This window comes from Oenanthe melanoleuca, chromosome 1 (genome assembly GCF_029582105.1).
Source record: "Oenanthe melanoleuca isolate GR-GAL-2019-014 chromosome 1, OMel1.0, whole genome shotgun sequence".
Classification (NCBI taxonomy): Eukaryota; Metazoa; Chordata; class Aves; order Passeriformes; family Muscicapidae; genus Oenanthe; species Oenanthe melanoleuca.
In genome coordinates, this window is record NC_079333.1 from 96,735,686 (window position 1) to 96,754,109 (window position 18,424).

At 41.6% G+C, this 18,424-nt stretch overlaps 1 protein-coding gene across 2 annotated transcripts in view; it reads right to left on the reverse strand.

Moving 5' to 3' along the window:
• Positions 1-2,594: 2,594 nt before the first annotated feature.
• PHKA2 (phosphorylase kinase regulatory subunit alpha 2) overlaps positions 2,595-18,424 on the reverse strand; it is a 43,606-nt gene continuing 27,776 nt past the window's right edge. The window contains exons 22-31 of one of the 2 annotated variants that reach the window (XM_056494040.1): positions 17,459-17,615; positions 15,897-15,976; positions 15,588-15,666; positions 15,335-15,464; positions 14,648-14,749; positions 13,944-14,062; positions 9,360-9,527; positions 8,462-8,515; positions 6,918-7,118; positions 2,595-6,366 (exon numbers count right to left, since the gene is read on the reverse strand). In XM_056494040.1, coding sequence (XP_056350015.1) covers positions 6,193-6,366; positions 6,918-7,118; positions 8,462-8,515; positions 9,360-9,527; positions 13,944-14,062; positions 14,648-14,749; positions 15,335-15,464; positions 15,588-15,666; positions 15,897-15,976; positions 17,459-17,615 — 1,264 coding nt within the window. In that variant the 3' untranslated portion in view covers positions 2,595-6,192. The remainder of the gene's footprint in view (positions 6,367-6,917; positions 7,119-8,461; positions 8,516-9,359; positions 9,528-13,943; positions 14,063-14,647; positions 14,750-15,334; positions 15,465-15,587; positions 15,667-15,896; positions 15,977-17,458; positions 17,616-18,424) is intronic. The other variant, XM_056494051.1, reaches the window with a different exon arrangement.

The window sequence follows — 18,424 nt, forward strand, 5'->3', positions numbered from 1 at the left end:
AAGACACTGAAGTGTCATTCCAGAGAATTCAAGCCTAAAGATTTTTTTTTGTTAATATTTGACAAGTTAAACTGGGAAAATGGAAATTCGATAATAGATGCTCTGTTGGTTAAATTAACTCAAACCAAGATCTGAATAGCTTCTTGTATGTGATTTCAAAACCAGGCTCAGCCAGCTTTGGCAGAAACACTGTGCAGATACAGAAAGGATCTGGAGATTATCTTTAACATCATTGACAAAGATCACTCAGGTAAGTACAGGTAACTTCACTGTGTCAACTCTAAGGAGCCTATACCAATTACCTTTTCCCCACTGTGTTTCCTCCCTAAGGCTTCTAAACATAGAGGAACCAGAGGTGATGTCATTTCTCCAGTTTGGTGGAAACTATTTTAAGCAGTCAGTCTGCAACCATATAAGGGACAGTTAACAGAGCCTAACAAGAAAAGATTCTCACATACCCCAGCTCCAGTATTGGCTTCACTCTTTTGGGGCTCTTTTCTCCTTTCCAGTCTTACTCTTTACTGCTTTCTCAATTCCACTGTCAAAAAGCATTAAATCATTACCTGAAGTAATAATTTTCATCAATCATGGAAGCAACTAACCCCACCACAGTAGGCAGGTAACTTTATGGCAGTGAAGGAGTATGCTTGTGTGTGTTTATGTAGGAGGGGGAAACAGCACTGCCAAAGCAACCTATTTTCTATCTCCTTTAGGTTTTATTTCTCTTGAGGAATTCAGCCAGACATGGAGACTCTTCACTTCTCACCTGGGCATTGATGTACAGGATGATTCCATTGACAAGTTAGTCCTCAGCATAGACTATAACAAAGATGGCCACATTGATTTCAATGAATTTTTAGAGGCCTTTCATGTTGTCCACAGACTTGAGAAAAAGGCAACCTCCTGAAAAGGCAGAACTTCCTGTGGGTTGTCTTGGAAGCTCAGCTTGCTGTCATTAGTCATAAAAGGACTGCTCGATAGGGTCAGTGTGCAAGCTTTTATTTAGCCCTTCCAGGATGATCTGTACCTAATAATGGACAGAGGAGATGAAAACCCACACTTACAGTATTACTGTGTCACTGCCACACTGCCAGGACCTTTCAATTTACCCCCTCCTCTTGGTGGCATCTCCCCCCATCAGTCTAATCCATGAAGATTGCCAAGGTCGTGCCTACAGCTGTGTAGGAAGAGAAGATTTGGTATGTGTCTGTCAGCAGTCCTTAGTGACAGCTGAAAGCATTGATCACCACATGGAACATATCAGACCCACTCTGGTGATGGAACAGGCACAAAGAGGCTGGCTGTGGGGTGTCCATTGCAGGAATAGAAAACAGGGAAGAAGCATCTGGTTAAAACGGGTAGTTCTGTGTTTAATCTTGCTCTTTGCATGATGCAGAGGAATTAAATCATTCCAGATCACTCTCTTCTCCTTCCGAAAGCTTACACAACTTAGGCACAACTTAGAGGAGTGTGGTTGAAAGGTGTTTACACTTGCACTAAATTTCCTCTTGCCTCTAGTTACTTTTCCCCGCATTTGTTGGGATTTGGAGCTATGAAACAACCATAACTGTTTCTGAGATGAAGCCAGGCTCTCCACAATGGTGCTGAGCAATAGGACAAGAGGCAATGGGCAGAAACTGATGCACAGGAAGTTCCATCTGATGATGAGGAAGAACATCTTCACTGTACAGTGACCGAGCACTGGAACAGAATGCCCAGAGAGGGTGTGGAGTCTCCCTCACTGGAGATATTCAAGAGCCATCTGGATGTAGTCCTGGGATATGTGTTATGGGATGACCCCATCTAAGCAAGGAGGTTCGACTAGATGATTCACTGTGGTCTCTTCCAGCATGACCCATTCTGGGATTTGGTGATTCCATGATAACTCGTCACCTAAAGCTAAATTCACAGCATGTTAATGCAACACACGACAGATCACAGAATAAAGCTTTAGCTTTCTGAGCAATGCCTGAGTGGGGTGTCTATGCATTTTATGTTTTGGTACCCTGCCCTGAACACCATAGAACACTGTTCCTGAAGATGAACTGGGTTTCTTGTAAACACATTTTGATACTACTAAGTCTAAATATTCTTGCATATAGTTAAACATAAATTCTTTACCAAGAAAAGAAAACTGACAAATTCTGAAATTGAGGTTTTGGAAGTCAGCAAGATGGAAGACTCTTGCACTCACATTCCTGTCTCCTTTCCCTGACTGCAAGTCAATATTCCCATTCCTGCCAGTACAACCCTGTCAAGTCCCAAGGGGGAGAAGTCAGGAGATCTGGATCTAATTCTCTCGCATCTTCCCCTCTGAAAGCAACATCAAATCAGGAGCTTTTTGGTAAGTATTACCTCATTCAGCCTCAGTAAATCCAATGCACATAAAGTGCTTTTTTAATAGAAGTGTTGAAAGTACAAAAAAAGCACTCTTCCAAGTTTATCATCCCAGAATGTAATAGCAGCCTAAGCTTAATGCACTGCTGTCTCTCTTAAATCTTATTTTCTACTATTAAATACAGAACACTTTTCCAAAAGTATTTTGTAACTTGACAGATGAACGAACAAACATGCACACAATTATTTCTACTGCCTTGGGAGAAAGAAAAGTCTTTAATAGGACAAACAAAATTTACAGTAAAACTTTAATGGCATTGGTAATACATAATGTGTATTTATAGCATGCAGTTATTCTGATCTATGCACTGTGATGATCAGTCCCACCTTATTCCAGTGGAGTGACAAAAAGGCTCCACTTCCACTGGCCAAACACTACTGTGTGATGGGATCTTGCTTCCCCTGCTGGCTTGCATGCAGGGGGTGTGAAGTGACAAGGTGAAACTGGACACTGCAGCACTGGAGTCACCCTTTGCCACCTGCCCCAGTAAAGAGGACAAAGCCAGGCTGTACAACAAGACACAGGAGCTCTGGAGGATGGTTGGCAGTCTCTAGTGTGGATGTCCCCCACTAAGGACACATTCCTGAACCTAGCATGAATGGGACTGGCCTCACGGGATCACCTCCTGAGAGGGGATGCGGACTGAGGTGAGAGGAGCTGAATCATTGAGCCAAAGCAGACAGCAGACAGGGGGACTTACTGTGAAACATCTAAGGCTGGGAATAAATGCCACTTGAGACTGAAACTGGGAGTGGGAAAACGCACTGCTGCTGGTTCTTAAATCTAAACTGTTTGAGCTGAAGCTCTTCTTCTATAACCTCCATCCTCAATCCCTTTTTTAGTCATGATTCTATGCAGAAGCTACTTAATATTCCAGATGTGAGTGGTCCTTTAAGCCTGAATCAGCCTGCAGATGAATGCCAAGTTCTCACTTTACAGCTACAGATGCCACCACTGGTAGCATCTCTCTCCTGCTTTCTGAGAACTCTGCTCCTACCTGCTGACCACTCCAAAAAGTGCCCAAGGTTGCACTTGGACTGACCCAAGCTCCCACTTCACTCAAGGCCCTGGCTACTGCCAGAGGGGTGACACATTCCCACAGTGTCCCATGCTCACATGGGGCAGGCCAGGTGTTTCACTACTCCACAGAAAGGGGCTTCTCCTTTGCAGGGCAGCTAAGGACTGCGTGGCTCACCTGCACCTTCCAGGAACAAGCAGGACTCTTTCCCTTAAAAAGGAGACTACAGTTAGCAGGAGAGAAGCCAGATAAACTTTGTACTCCACCCATTCGGTTTTCACAGTTAACTGTGGGACCAGCAGCTGAGGGACATCAGTGATGCTTTTGATGTGTCTGCAAGTAATGTAAGTTTGCCTTCCACTGATCTTGTGTTTGTACCACCCTGCACCACCAGACACCTAAATTCTTCAAATTACCACATAAATACTTCATAAAACATCATGAATATACCATAACGTAGGTCATACCATGAATTTGATATAAAAGACACCAACGACACTCCCATTTAAAAACAGAGAAGTGTTAAGGGGTGCCCAGGCACGTTAAGCCATATATTTCATTGCTTTAGACTTCAATACAGCTTCATGGAAAACTAACATCAGCTTTCTTGTTTCTGAAAACTAATTCACACAGTAGGAAAAAAAAAATTACAACTCTGAGAAAAATGTCATCTTGCATCTCTCTCAATTTAGGATTCAAGAAGAAAAGCAAAATTAACTTCTACTACTTTTTGTATTCTACCACATACAATAAAAAAAACCTCACCTTGCTCTTTTTGTGCTTATGCTTTGCAGTGTCACATCTGCTTAAACTAGAAAAAAGATTTTACTTCCTTTTACTGGGAAACAAGCCAACTGAGCTCTCACAATACATATGAAAAGTTAAAAAACCCAAACCAAATAATAACAAAGGCAAACCCTTACAAAACAGGCACCACACCAATAAAATAACTTCCACACCCAAGTGCTAACTGTACCTGAACTGTCACTTTATACTGGCCCCTGCACAGGCCCATGGTTCCCATGGTGGTTAACACAGTGCTCTGGACTACCAAACTCCTCTGGTCTCTGAAAAAAACATTAAATCACCTCACACTAAGGCCTCCTATACCTACACTCTCTTGAGCCAGTTCCCAGATACTGCTATAGCAGCAGTGACTGCATAGAGGGACAGCAGGCATGCAGACCTTTGGAGCTCAGACCTCCTGGGACCATGAGGGCTGGCAAATGAGACAGGACATTACTTCTACTGGAAACACAAACCTTACTCTCAAAAGCACCACACACTATTGTTTGAAAAAAAATAAATCGTATACAAAAGGCACGGTTATGTTTTGAAAGAGTGGAGGGAAGGCTCACAGAAACAGCTTATCAGGCTTACCTAGCTCAGAAAGCACTTATTTTTACAGGCCTATCTGCTCTTTTCCCCTCTACCTGGTAGGACAGAATTTCTTTGATCTTTTCTGCTCACACGGCAGCAGTGCTACTGAGAGCCTGTCTGTGGCCATGGCATGCCGAAACTACTGCCACTTTCCTAAGCTGTTAGCCAGATGCTGATATGTGGCCAGTGGCAAAGCAAAGGCACAAGGAAAAGCACAGCCAGTGCTTGGGGCAAGGCAGGGTTTTCCTTTCCAGAGGCTGCCTACCTCTGTTTTCAGTTTCAATGGTCACAGAGTGATTCCCATGCAGGACACACCTACTCCCTGCAGCATGTCAGAGCTTCCCAACTCACAGCATTAACCTGGGAACTGTCTGCAGGGAGACTTCCAGGCAGCCCAGCTCCTAATTATATGAGACCACTGTGACTTCAAACTAGAAAGAAAAAAAAGAAAAAATGGAAAAGGAAAAAAGAAAGACAATAATATTAAAAAAAAAACCCAACCAAAAAAACCAAAGAGGAACATCAAAGCCTTTTATAAACTCATGCTACACTGGAAAAGCCACAATTATGCAATTCTTAACTCTGAGGCTGTTTGCAAGGGAAATGATCAGGAGACTTGGAAAGGGTGCTCAAGTGAAAGAGGTTTATCTTGCTCCATTCAGAGGAAAGGATTACAGGCATAAAACTGTCACACTGGAGAATCTGGAGTCTTGAGAGTTTGCCTCCAAAGTCTTGGGGATGCAGGGAAGAAAGCTATTCAGATTAAAGACAGATGTGGCTTCCTGACAGAGGCTATCCTCTCAAATTAGTGGATACTGTAGGATGTTTGTCCCTACAGGTATTAGCCCTGCACTGACTAGGTGCAAATGAGAAGAGAATCAGGATAAAAGTGTATTAGAAATATCATGTTATTTCAAGTTATTCTTACTCCTCTAATTTACATTTCCCTGGATGTTTCACACTGTGCATTAGTGATTCACAATGATGTACATTTACACACAGCAGGAGAAAAATTAATGAATTCCATCACTTCTCTTATTTGTGAGACTATGCCCACGATGCAGCTCCCTCATTTTATTATGCCTTTTGATCTCCACAAAGTAATCTGCTTTGCCCTTGGCAGAATTGTATAATTCTTGCTAATTTAATACAAATTACATTTATGCACTTTGGGCAGAATAAGCCTCATTATTTGTTATTTCTTGCACACTCTCCTACAACCAGGCCAAATTCCAGCTCCCTGTCCCCAGCAGGAGGTGTGCACAGAGCATCCCCAGCAGTGCCAAATGCTCAGGGAGTGCATGGCACACACACAGGCAGCAACCAACCAAGGGGTTTGTGACACTGAACTGGAGAGGAAGAGCCTCTGAGCCTTCCCTCCCATGTGAGGCATCATTTACTGCATTGCACAGCCTGTGCTGGGCAGAAAATCGTGTAAATAAATAATTATGGCTTTTGTTAGGTAAGTCATGGTGCCATAGGCTCCGCTGGGAGCACTGTCATAAAAATAGTGGCAAATTCCTGTGGCTGTGTCTTTCTCCAAGATACTACCAGTAGCTCCAAATGATTTCTGTAAAGACACAAGCAAAGAAGTAGAGCAATGTTAGATATGCATGCTTATTTATTGAAAAAAAAACCCCCACCACATTATGATATTTTATTTGTGCTGAACATTGAAAGCACTTCAATGAAAGTATTGAAAATTCTCTTTTCCCTCATGAAAACCTTAATCAGGATTACTATAGGGCCCACATGACTTAGTTGGATCAGTGGAAGCAAATGAAAAACATATAACTTCATGGATCTTTGTCATCTGGGGGGAATCGGTGGGATTACTCAAATATTGGTAGTAGTAATGCCTTGATAAAGCAGAACTTCACTTCAATCTACCCTTGTACTTCAGAGCTAGTTAGCCACTACAACTTCATTCCCTTTAAATCTCCCATGATTCTTACATTAGTTTTCCCAAATATATTTCCAGAAGATACTTAAGTGATTTAGTCTGTCAGAGACAAAGGAGGAAGAGCCAGGACAAAATCAAATTCATCATGCACATTAAAAAAAGAGCTGGGGATAATTTTGAAAGGAGAAGGCTTCCCCCCCAGTGCCCTTTGAGCTCACCAGCTCCTGCAGAAACAGGTCATTGGCCATGTGCACGATTCTGTCCACGTGGATGATGCCCCCGATGCTGTTCACCTCGATGTCGGACAGGAAGGTCAGGACGAGAATAGCTTCCACCAGGAGCTGCCTGTACTCGGGCTGAGGGACGTGGTTCAGCACCGACTCCACGTGCACTGCAAACTTGATTTCGCACGGGGTCATCTGGCAAGTTTGAATGGAAATGGAAAGACAAACTGACAAATCCAAAAGACTAGCTCCTTACATCCTGCAAGCACTGAAACATATGCTCCTCTCCACACACGGGGGCAGACTGACTGAAGCGAACAAAATGTTTGTGCAGCTTTAGCACTTACAGAAAGTTTTCGTGTTGCTAGACCTGATTCTGCAAACAGTTACACAACGTCCAGAAGCCTGCTCCAGCCCTGCAACACACATAGCTCACTTACATACAGTGCTGCTGATGCTTAGCTGGCACATTAACTCATTGCTCCTCAGGCTGTGCTCTCGCACACTCTGCCTTGTAAATATCTTTCTGGCATTGCAGGTGAGTTGCCAAACTTACTGCTCAGTGTTAAAGACAACCACCTGCTTAGAGGGGAGATTTTTAAATAACCTCTGTGCTTTGCCATGCAGGAATACCACTGTTCTGTTTGCAGAGCAGCTTAATTTGCACTGGCATGGCTCTGTGGATGTTATGCTGCCTTAGAAGGTTTGAGCTTATTTTATTCAATTGCTTTAAACAGCAAAATTAGATACTGTCCAGGTCTGACAGGCTAAAAATAGAAGTCTCTTTATCTACACAATAGGGATAAATAAACCTCTCCTTTCTGAAAAAAAAAAGCCACAATCCCCAACATTTAAATTTGATAGAAAATTCCAGCTCCTCTCTTCAGTTATCACAGTTCCTCAGAAAAGAAGGAAGCCAGAGACAAATCTGAGGGAAACACTCAGGAAGACAGTCTTGGGCACACAAGCACCACTTTTGCACTGATGAATTACTATTCACAAGCGTTTGTTTCACAGATGTGAATTCAAAATTTGCCAGAGCACCTAAAGACAGTACCCAACTAAGAAAAAAAATGCAAGAAAATATTATGGATTTAAAGAGCCAAAGCTTTGGTTTGAAACAATCATCCTTAACAGGTATTTACTTTAGAGACTGTGAAGCCAAAATACGCTGCCTGCTGTTGCAGCATGTTAAAAAAATAAAGTGGCAAGCAATGTGTCTGCTTTACTCCAACAAGTCTGTGCTGCCTCATCTTCCTCCCAGTGGGCTGCTCTCTCTGGAGCCTCCCAGTGGGCACAGGGAGACAGTGAGGATGTGCAGAAGGCAGGCTCAGCAAAGGGAAAACTTGTCACAAGCTCCTTCCCAGGTCTGCCTGGTAGGAATTTACCTGCACAGACCCAGGAAGCTGGAGGAGGTGCTGAGTCCAGATGTTCTACATGTAAAACCAAGGATCTGTAACAGTGGCCCTGCTGTATCTTACATTGTCAAACCAGACATTCAGACATGTGGCTAGAAAATCATGGGCATTTTACTGTACCTCTCTGGTAGTTGAAGAGGGAAGAACATACCCATCAATGGACAGACCATGGCACTGAAACATTTCAAGAGTGAACAGAAATTACAGTTCTTGCAAGTCAGTCTAAGGATTCTCTGTTATAAGCCAACTTTCAGTTAGGGGAAAAAAAAAAAGCAAAGCAAAGCAAAAACCCCCAAATGACACAAAAAGCCCTGTACAAAAATATTATTTTATCCTTCCTGAAGAAGTTATTATGTAACTAGCAAAGATTAGAAATAGCCTGACATGACACACTAGAGCATGCTGTGCTCCAGCCCAGCTAACGAAGCAGAGCACTTCAGGAGCCACTACAACAAAAGCACACAAAGGAGGGAAACAAATCGATGGGAGCATTCTGCTGGAAGGGATTTGGAAATAAAAGATAACACAAAAACAAGACAACAGACCACAAAAGAAAGAATCTTTTTCATTTTTGCTAGAGCAACATTTAGTTATGTGTTTCACATCCAGGACACCACACCTCAGGATGTCAACCACTGGGGGAGAGAAATAACAAGTGGTAGAAAGAAAACAGTGACAAAACCTAAATGGTGAAAAGGCAGGTTAAGGAGGGACACATCTGGGTACGTGAGGTATAGAAACACAGCAAAAACAGGAGACAGATTTTATGAATAGTCCAAAGACATTTTAAGAATGAAATATTTAAGACAAGCACAATTTATTTTAACAGCCAGAAAAAACTTCCAAAGAAACCATGAACTTGTGTTAATGGAGCCCTTTTATGTTCAAGAGACACCCTTCTACCAGCAACTCTGGTTTCCACCTGTCGACCAACTTCCACTCCTGGCAAGATGCCACCCCTGGCCCACCACCTCCCTGAGTCACAGCTTGCTTGCTTCCTCCACAGCAGTCAGCTTACCTTCTGAAGGATTTTCCAGACTTTCTCATAAAAGCCAACAGGAACCCTGTTAATAGCCCCATCAAGCCTCCTTCTGCGCAGCCACTGCCCTTTTCTGTCACCCCAGCTCATGTCTCCACTAGAGCCAGTCGGAGAGGTACAGGTGGGAGATGATGGAGTACTGCTCCTCTGTAAGGACATCAAAGCTTTGGTTAGTTGCTTTCTAACACCCCAAGTGCCACTCCTGGCCAATACATTTCTGTTATAATGCTACCTCAGAACCAGGGAAAAAATACAGGCCTTGGTGTCATACAGGATAATGGGGTGGGAGTGATCCTTCATCCCCTTCTCTCTCCTTTGCAACAAGCTTAATTTCTCAAGTACTTCCATCATTGCTCAACAAAACAGGCAAGCATTTCAACATGCTGAAGCCATGTGAATTTCACTGCTTGGTTTAATGCAACACCTGACTACTTTAACAGGCACAAGCTGCTTCCAGGGCAGTGTCACTGCTATGCCATGTGGGGGGATCTGCAGGTAGGTCTGATTCACTTGGACATGGGGCTTGGTGTAAAAGTATCAAGGGGTTCATAAGTCCAGCAAGAGAAGCCCTCATGCAAAAGCTCTATTAAAGTAAGTAGATTAAAAATTGACTTAATGAAGCCACAAAATCATCATGCCTGCCTCTCTGTAAGTATTAGTCCTGTTTTCTTTACTACCCTTGTTGCTCTATTATTTTACTCTACCAGGTCTGGACAATAAATTAGGCAGCAAATAATTTTCAAAGTTGGGGCAATACCACCAAATTGCTGTTGTGATTTCCACACATGCAGTCTGCCCATTCCTTGCACTCCCACAGACCGTGCTCTCCTGTGTTCTTGTCTTAGGTTGCAATGCAAGATGTAACCAGAAGTATGTATTCTATTACCATCTGTTAAAACTAGGCGGGGCAGTGGGTTTTTTCTCTTCTATAATATAAATATAATATATTCTATAATATATATTATTCTTCTATAATACAAATATAATATAAATAATATAAATCCCTCATAACTCCAGGAGGTATATAGTCTGTTAATGGGCTATCTATTAAAATCAGGTAGGGCAGTGTTCTATATCTCTTCCACGAGATCTTCCCTCCAGGGAAGTATCTTCTGTTAGTGGCCATTGAGTCCCACTGCATGACTGATAAAATTACATCATCCCATTGTGAGATGCTCCACCCAGGGGGAGGAGCCAAGCATTCCCACCTGGATATAATCGGAGATTTGGAACATCATAGGCAGCCTTTTTCCAATGGATTTCCAGAGGAAAACCAGACCCTTCTACATCACCACTGGACCTTGGGTGTCAGGTTATATTCTGACTCTGTCAGAGTTTTTGTACTACTGCAGTTTATTTTAATTTTCCTATTAAACTGTAGTTCTGACTTGGGATCTCCCACTGGTTTGCTCCTTCCTTTTTGATACCTGTTACTTTCAGCCCAGAAAGGACTTTACTGAAAGTGCCATCCTAAATCCCCTTATCTCCAAGTAAGACACCACCTGTAATGAGGAAGGAGGAAAATGACTGTGAACTGCACGTTTGGAAAGTGCAGGCTCATAAACTCTACATAGCCAAGCTCTACCAAAAAAAAAAAAAAAAAAAAAAAAAAAAAAAAAAAAAAAAAATCCCCAGAAAACAGTCATTTTCCACTGCTACTAGTGTCCATGAGGCACACTTGGTGTTCCTTTGAAGTTCCAGTGCTTGCTGTTCCTTTCCAGTGCAAACTGACTGTGACAGACAGAACTTCCTGCTCTGTAGCTGTGTTTTTCAGGCATTTGGGAGGTGTGCCATAGACAGTAAGTCTAAAGATGCAGACAGGGAGAGCTTAAGAAGAGCTACAGTTGTCTGTCTTGAAAGAAGATGATTTCTTGAAGAGATACCCATGCAACTCCTATTTCAGCATCTGGATTCTGGGTTCCTCACTGTCCAGAGGCTGTCAGCATTTATCAACACTACATACTTTTACATGCTGAAGACACCTGTAACAATCTACTATCAAGTAGCTAAATCTGCTATAGTACTTTATCTGCTACAACTGCTTAAGCTTCAGAACTAAGTGGATCTAAATGCAAGACTCAACTTCTATTAGAACATTACTAATGAGAATGGGTTCCCAATGGAGACAAGACAAAGAGGTAGGGTTTGAAAACAAGGTTTTAGGCAGGAGAAGACAGAGGAGATGTCTAGAGCCAAGATCCTTGCACACACACACACACACTGGGTGAAGAGCAGGTGCAGAGCTACAGACAGTGTTTTACCATGGAACCAAATGTGCTGCTGGACATGGAGTGCCCCTCATGAAAGAACTGTGAAACAAAACCAGACACCAACATCAGACAGCCAGGAGAACAGAACACAGACAAAATTAGGTAGCACAGAGGTGCAAAGATAAGAGATACAGAATAACTTCAGGGAGTCAGGGAAAAATTGCAGCAACCCTTGGCCTCTTGCAGTGCTGCACTTGAGCTGATACCAGAGCAGTTGCTGCTGATTCTCAGGGTCACCATGAGGCAGAGCCTGTTTGGCAGCCCATGCTATCCATGGAGCTCCCAGCATAAATCATCAGTTTAAAATGCAAGCAAAAGCTTCCCTGTGATTTGGGATCGAGGTAAAAAATAAATCCCCTACTTCCATTCCTCATTTGTTGCAATCCCACCAGCTTCTCTTTGCATGAGAAGCTTATCTTGCTGGAGAGACAGCAGGCTGCCAACTGGATGGGCAGCACTAAACAAAAAGCTGCAAGGCAAATTTTTAAGCATTTTTCTTTAAGCATTTTTCTTTAAATACCCACCCCCAAGCCATGCCTTCACATTCAATGGTTCTGAATCAAGAAAGAACAGCCACAAAACAGGGAGCTGCAGTTGCTCAACACTTCCAGAGATGTTAGTACAAGTACTTGAAATACTCCTGGTAACAACAAAGTGTATCCTGCAGCACCCCACCAACCGCCTGCCAAAATTACATTGTATTAGCTGCTAGTCAACATTAGCTGCTAGGCAGTAATTCAGAGAATCCAGGGAGATGTGGCAGGAAGCAGCAGGAAAGGCAAAGTGTGCGTGTGAGGGGGAGGTACAAAAATAAGCCCAGCCAATTCCTCCTCTGTGCAAAATAGCAAGTTTTTGTGGAATGTGAAAGCAACAAAGGAACTATATTTCTAATGTTAAGAGAGGTCCAAGTACTCAAACTCACCCACCTCTGTATTTCAAACAAAATAATGCTGCCATCTAGTGCCTTGTCCCTCCTCCTTCCTGGAAAGGCCATGAATCCAGACACCCCTTTTTGACTGGGAGGCCTGCTCAGACTGACCTCCAAGGCCACCTCAGGGCAGTACAGCACAGCTGGCAGCACCTTCACACCCTTCATCCACAGTGATGCTCCAGCAGTGGCACAGCTCAAACACTGCAACCAGGTCTCACAAGAGACATTGTGTGATCCTCAGGTGTCTCTGCTTCCCTGCCTGACCATGTCCCATGAAGAATCATTAACTGATCTTTACTGCCACCAGCAAATGCTTCATGTTAAGACCATACAAAAATGCCACTCCTTTCTAAAGGTTTACTCAATCTGTTTCATCAAATATTTACTTAGATTAGGCTGCTCAAAGCCCCATCCAATCTGACCTTATACATTTCCAGGGACAGGACATCCACAACTTCATTGTTCCACTGTTCCACTGCCTCTACCCCTTCATCATAAAAAAGTGTCCTTGTATATAATCTAAACAAATCATTTCACTTTAAAACTGTTGCTCCTCATCCTGTCACTACAGGCCTTGGCAAAAAGCACCTCTTCATCTTTCCTTTAAGCCTCCTTTATATATTGCAAGGTTGCAATGAGGTCTCTTGGAGTCTTCTCTCTCTAGTTTGAATAACGGATGAGGAAAAATAGAACCATTCTTACAAATGTATTTTATTTGACCACTACCTTCCTAGTTGTTTAAAGCAAACGAAAATTACTAACAGAGACAAAAACCAGAGAAATCAAACCACTCATAACAAAACCATCAGTCACATTATTTCAGAGTATTTTGGTTGTGTTTTCTGTATCTCTCCATATACTCAGTTGAAGTACAATTTAAAGTATTGAACTTGAATATGTATGTATAAATTCCAGCAGTAATCATCCTGCACTCCTGAAGTAACAACCGGAAGAAAACAAAACGAGATTCCTTTTCCACATGGCTTGGAATCTTTTCCAAAAGGCACATGGTCCAGTTTTGCAACTTGGGCCAAGTACAAGAATGAACTTTTAAAAGCTTCTTTTTGTACATCTGACTTTTCTTTAGCTAAACATGATGGAAGAGCTTTTTTTTTTTTTTACAGTGGATGCTACAAATGCATTACACTTTCTTTAAGTTCTTCTACATTCAGCAGGTGAAACAACAACAAAAGAGGAAGAACATTTTTGGAGGAAACATCCCTTAACTGCCTTCTATTTAGTGATAAGTTTTAAAATCAAAGCAACTTTGGAAAATTCTGTTATTTAACAAGAATAACACCTAACATAACACAGTTCCAGAAAAACTGTACTTTCTGATGATCATTGACAGAAAACCCTCACCTGCTTCATCTCACTCTTCAATTTAGTAATACCACTTCTTTCTGTTTTGGTTGCTCCAGAATGCCCCATCTCATGAATAGAAATTGCAGGGCTGGATGAAGAAGAATCTACAGGTCGCACTAAAGAAGCAAATGGACATTTTTAACATTCTAGGGGTAGAAAAATAGATGAAATTTTATCTAAGAAGTTAAACACAAATCATTCCAGAAATGTGCAATGCTCTTGGTGACAGCATCCTTTCACAGAATCACATCAAGAGTTCAAACCTGATTGTATCAAGGGGCCTAAATCCATTCTTGGATATCAGAAACTGATTTTCCTAGACAGTGAGCAATTGTAAATTTAGTCAGAATTGCAACAGGTTTACAGAAAGCCCAGGAGACAGCTGATGTGCCAGTCAGGAATATGTGGGCATCAAAGACATGCTTCTTGAAGGCAGGTTAGATATGACCTTTTAATGGCTTTTGTTCTGGTTCCATAAAATTTCTTCATTTTAGAAGTCTGCCTTCATATTACTGAAAACTTGATACAATCTTATTTCAGTGCAGGATAGCTTCCTGTGTTTTGTTTATTTCACAGCAGACATATACATGCACTGGTCACCCATGGTTCATACATTACCTATACCTTTATTTTATATGCATAAAGACTAGGTCTCCACTTATAAAACAATTTAACTTAATATATAAAAGTGAACAACTTACAGCTTCTTTCCACTCCAAACTCTTTCCCACTGAGAATATGATGTAGGAGACTTTTCATATCAAAGGGGCTTAGATTCATCAAGCTCTCTGAAGCTTCTTCACCTAATTAAACAAAATAAAACAAAATTACAAATGTCACAGGGAAGACAACAAGCTATAAAGCCAACTAAGGAAATTGAATGAACTTCAATCACATTTAACTCTTTGGCTAGTCCTTCCTTTAAAAAAATTAATATGTAGTTACATTTCAAAGAAAATATATTTCAGGACTAAACAACAAACCCTACACAAAAATAACACTATTTGCATTAACCTTTATTATGTCATAGCTTGTGCAAAAATTCACTGAAGCTCATGATGAGAAAGCAGTTGCTCCCTTATAGAACAAGATCACTTGGAAAGGTATCACAGCCATCTCCCAACAGCAAATGACATGTGGATCTAAAATATTCCAGAGACAGAGTTATTCCATAAAGAATATCTTCTGATATTTTTTTAATAACTGGGTGCTGGGGGGAGAGAAATCTTCCATTAAGTCAAAAAGAAGCGATTTTCAAGGTTTGTAACTGCACATATGAACTAAGAGGTCAATAAAAGGATTTAACACACATAAATGGAAAGATCAATCACAAAGGTTTGAAGCAAAAATGATACCATAAGTACCCTTACAATAAAACTGCTTCCTACCTGAGCATTTGAGACTTCGTGCCAGCTCAGTGGCCATGACCTGGATTATCAGACCAATGCGGAGCCGGAGCATCTCCACAAAGAGACTGGGCTGCGAGCGGACGTACATCGCCAAGTACATAATTATCTCCTGTAAGGACAAACCCACAAATGCACCTGTCAGAGTGGGGCCTCATGGCTCTCCCAGTCCCAGAGCAAACACTGGCACAGCACTGGGCACAGTCCAAGAAGCCTTTCTGCACAGGCTGCATACCTGTGTCAGGACTGCAATACTGATGTCTTGGCCACTGGCTTCGTAAATGAGATCGGTGAGCTCCTCAGGTGGCAGTGGGCTGTGAGAAGACAAACCACAGGCAGCAGTTACTCAGCACAACCAGCTATTAAATTCTTGAACAAGCACTAGGATAAAATCACCCAGAACAAAGGTGCCTACAGTTCTACCTGGGTGTCTGCAAATCCTTTTGAGAGCAAGGAGTAAGGTTTAAAATAAGGTAATAGCAGCAGAATGGGACCAGCAGGAAGATGAAGGGCAGCCTGTGCCTGAGGCAGAGCTCCAACTTACGTGGTAATGATTTTCTCACGGGGTTCTGGTGGCAGGCCCACTGTAAGTTGCTTGTGGTGTGACAGAAGGTCTGTACATGCCTATCATAAGGGGACAAAAAGCAAGAGATCTTTCTCTGAGTCACGTGGAAGTGATATGGCTTTTAATTCACCAAATAAAATTAATTCCATTTCTTCAGCAATTTTCAAATGCATTTCTACTAATTACCAGACATGCAAATAAAGCAGAAGGTTGTTAAATAGTTTCCAAAGATCTCCTGAGGTTAACAGGGTTATGAGCATTTGTCCAGGCTGAATATGGCCTGTTTCCCTGCTCAGTGAAATCAGCAGCATAATGATTAGATTAGGAACTCTAGTGGGGCTTGCAGATCAATAAAGGCTTTCATCCTTTATCATATGATAAACTTCTGTTCTTTATTTAAGACAACCATATTTTTAATCAATGAAAAGTTTGGAAGCATTAGTTAAAAAAACCCTGCATACTAATATATCTCCAAAAACAAACACCAGAATACTGCATGACATTCCTGATTGATTCTGAAATAGGTACTTTTCCCCAATGTTTACTCTTTTAGATTGACCTCCTTTAAAAGTGGGTGTTCAGTTCACCTGTTTTAGTATCCTGAATAAAAAACATCACAGAGCAGTGTTCCTCTGATTTTGAAGAGTCTATTTTCACTGCCTTAACATGAAAGAAAACAGATCATCTCTATTCTCCTCCTCCTCAATTCTTTGTCAATACCTTTTCAAGTTAACATACATGGCTTTTTGTAAGCATGTCTGTACTGCTCATCCATTGTGTCTTGAGAAGGAAAAAAAGTTCTGTGCTTAATGAAGTACCATGCACAGTGATTATCACAAACTGCTCCCCACAGACAGGGCTGTCACTAAATAAGGCATCCTAGATGTGACAGAGAGCCTTGAAAGTGGCCAGGAAGGAATTACAGAAAGAGCTCCTCAGAAATATGCAGGGGACTAATAGAAAATTAAACAAATACTTTTAGAATACTTGAGAGGAAACCTTTTTGTAATGATCAAAATTATATCTGTACTCTTAACAGTGGATTTTTCTTGTTACCAGTTAATAGTAATGAGTATTTAAATGGTTCCAAACATCCATTCATAAGGCAGACTGTCCACCCAAGGGGATGGAAATGGGCAGAACATGTTTTTGTTTCATCACTAGCACTCTGACATAGCAGTGCTCCAAAAGGGTTCATACCATCACAATAGCAATAGAGAATTACCACTGGCAACTGCAGCTTTCAAAGCACACAATTAAGATTTTCCAATTAACAGAGATGAAATTAAGCCTTCACAACTATTTACAGTGTGACATTCTCAGTCCATGCCAACATTAGCAGTTTGCAGTACAGACAGACAGAAAGATAAAGATGTAGTAAGACTCTAGACCAGAAAAACAAACAATATTTAATTAAAAATGCTGCACTATGTATGTTGTAAAGTAAAACTAGAAGGGCAAACACAAACCCCAACAGCAAACTGGTAGTTTTATCTCTGTTCCCAAGCAGGAAGCTGAACAGGATTATTTGTATTTCATACCTCAGCCAGGACTTCAACTCTCTTTTTGAGTATGCCAGAAATGTAACGGATTAAGCCCCATTCCTGATTGAGGCCTGCCTTTCTGTAGAGCTCATTGAGGAGGCAGTGAACAGTGACACCATACTGTCCATCCAGCTCTGTGTCCCAGTCAGCACCTCTGCCACAAAACAAACAGGAGGTAATTGTCATCAGGCAAGACGCTAAACTTTACCACGCAGCTGGATTTTGACTGCCTTGCTCACATTGGTGACAGAATTAAATACCAAATGGGACATCTGTGCCTTCACCACAGACTGATTACATGTAGACAAAATCCTCTTGATACCAGGAACTTTCACACTAATTTGAGCACTCACTCAGCTGTGAGCCAGCAACTTGAAAAACCTGAAGGATTTCCTACTAGACTTTAAATTGAGCATTCACATGGACAGTTTGCTGGAGGAATCTCCATGTAGTGCTTTTTCAGACCAGAATTCAATAATATCTTCAGTACTGCTGAAGACTACACCCATTTTTGAGATTTTTCAGAGGAATTTTTTAGCCTTTTTCTTAGCTATTAGCTAAACTTCTGTGTTGCTTATGCCATTACTGAAAAAAGCAAAGGAGATTTCTGTTCCTCTCCTGGTTCTGAATTTCAGTGCATTATAGCTTCTCTGTGGTCCTGTTTTGAAGTGTCAGAGAATGACTTTTCAACTCCTGCTGACAGAGTCCATAAGAGGTCCATCTGCCTGCCCAACAGTCTCTCTTGGTGAAATTACTGGTGCTAGATGCAGTTAAACAACAAAACATAATTTTTATAGGATTTCCTTCACTCTTTAAGAGAGGATGCTAAACATTTTGCCTGGGAAATCAAGAAGATCAAAGAAGAGGTCCTCACAGGAGACAGACTAAAATAAACAAAAATGCAGTCTTTGTAGCAGTAGGGAAGACCAGACCATCTGTGATTAACACATACTTGTCTTTGCA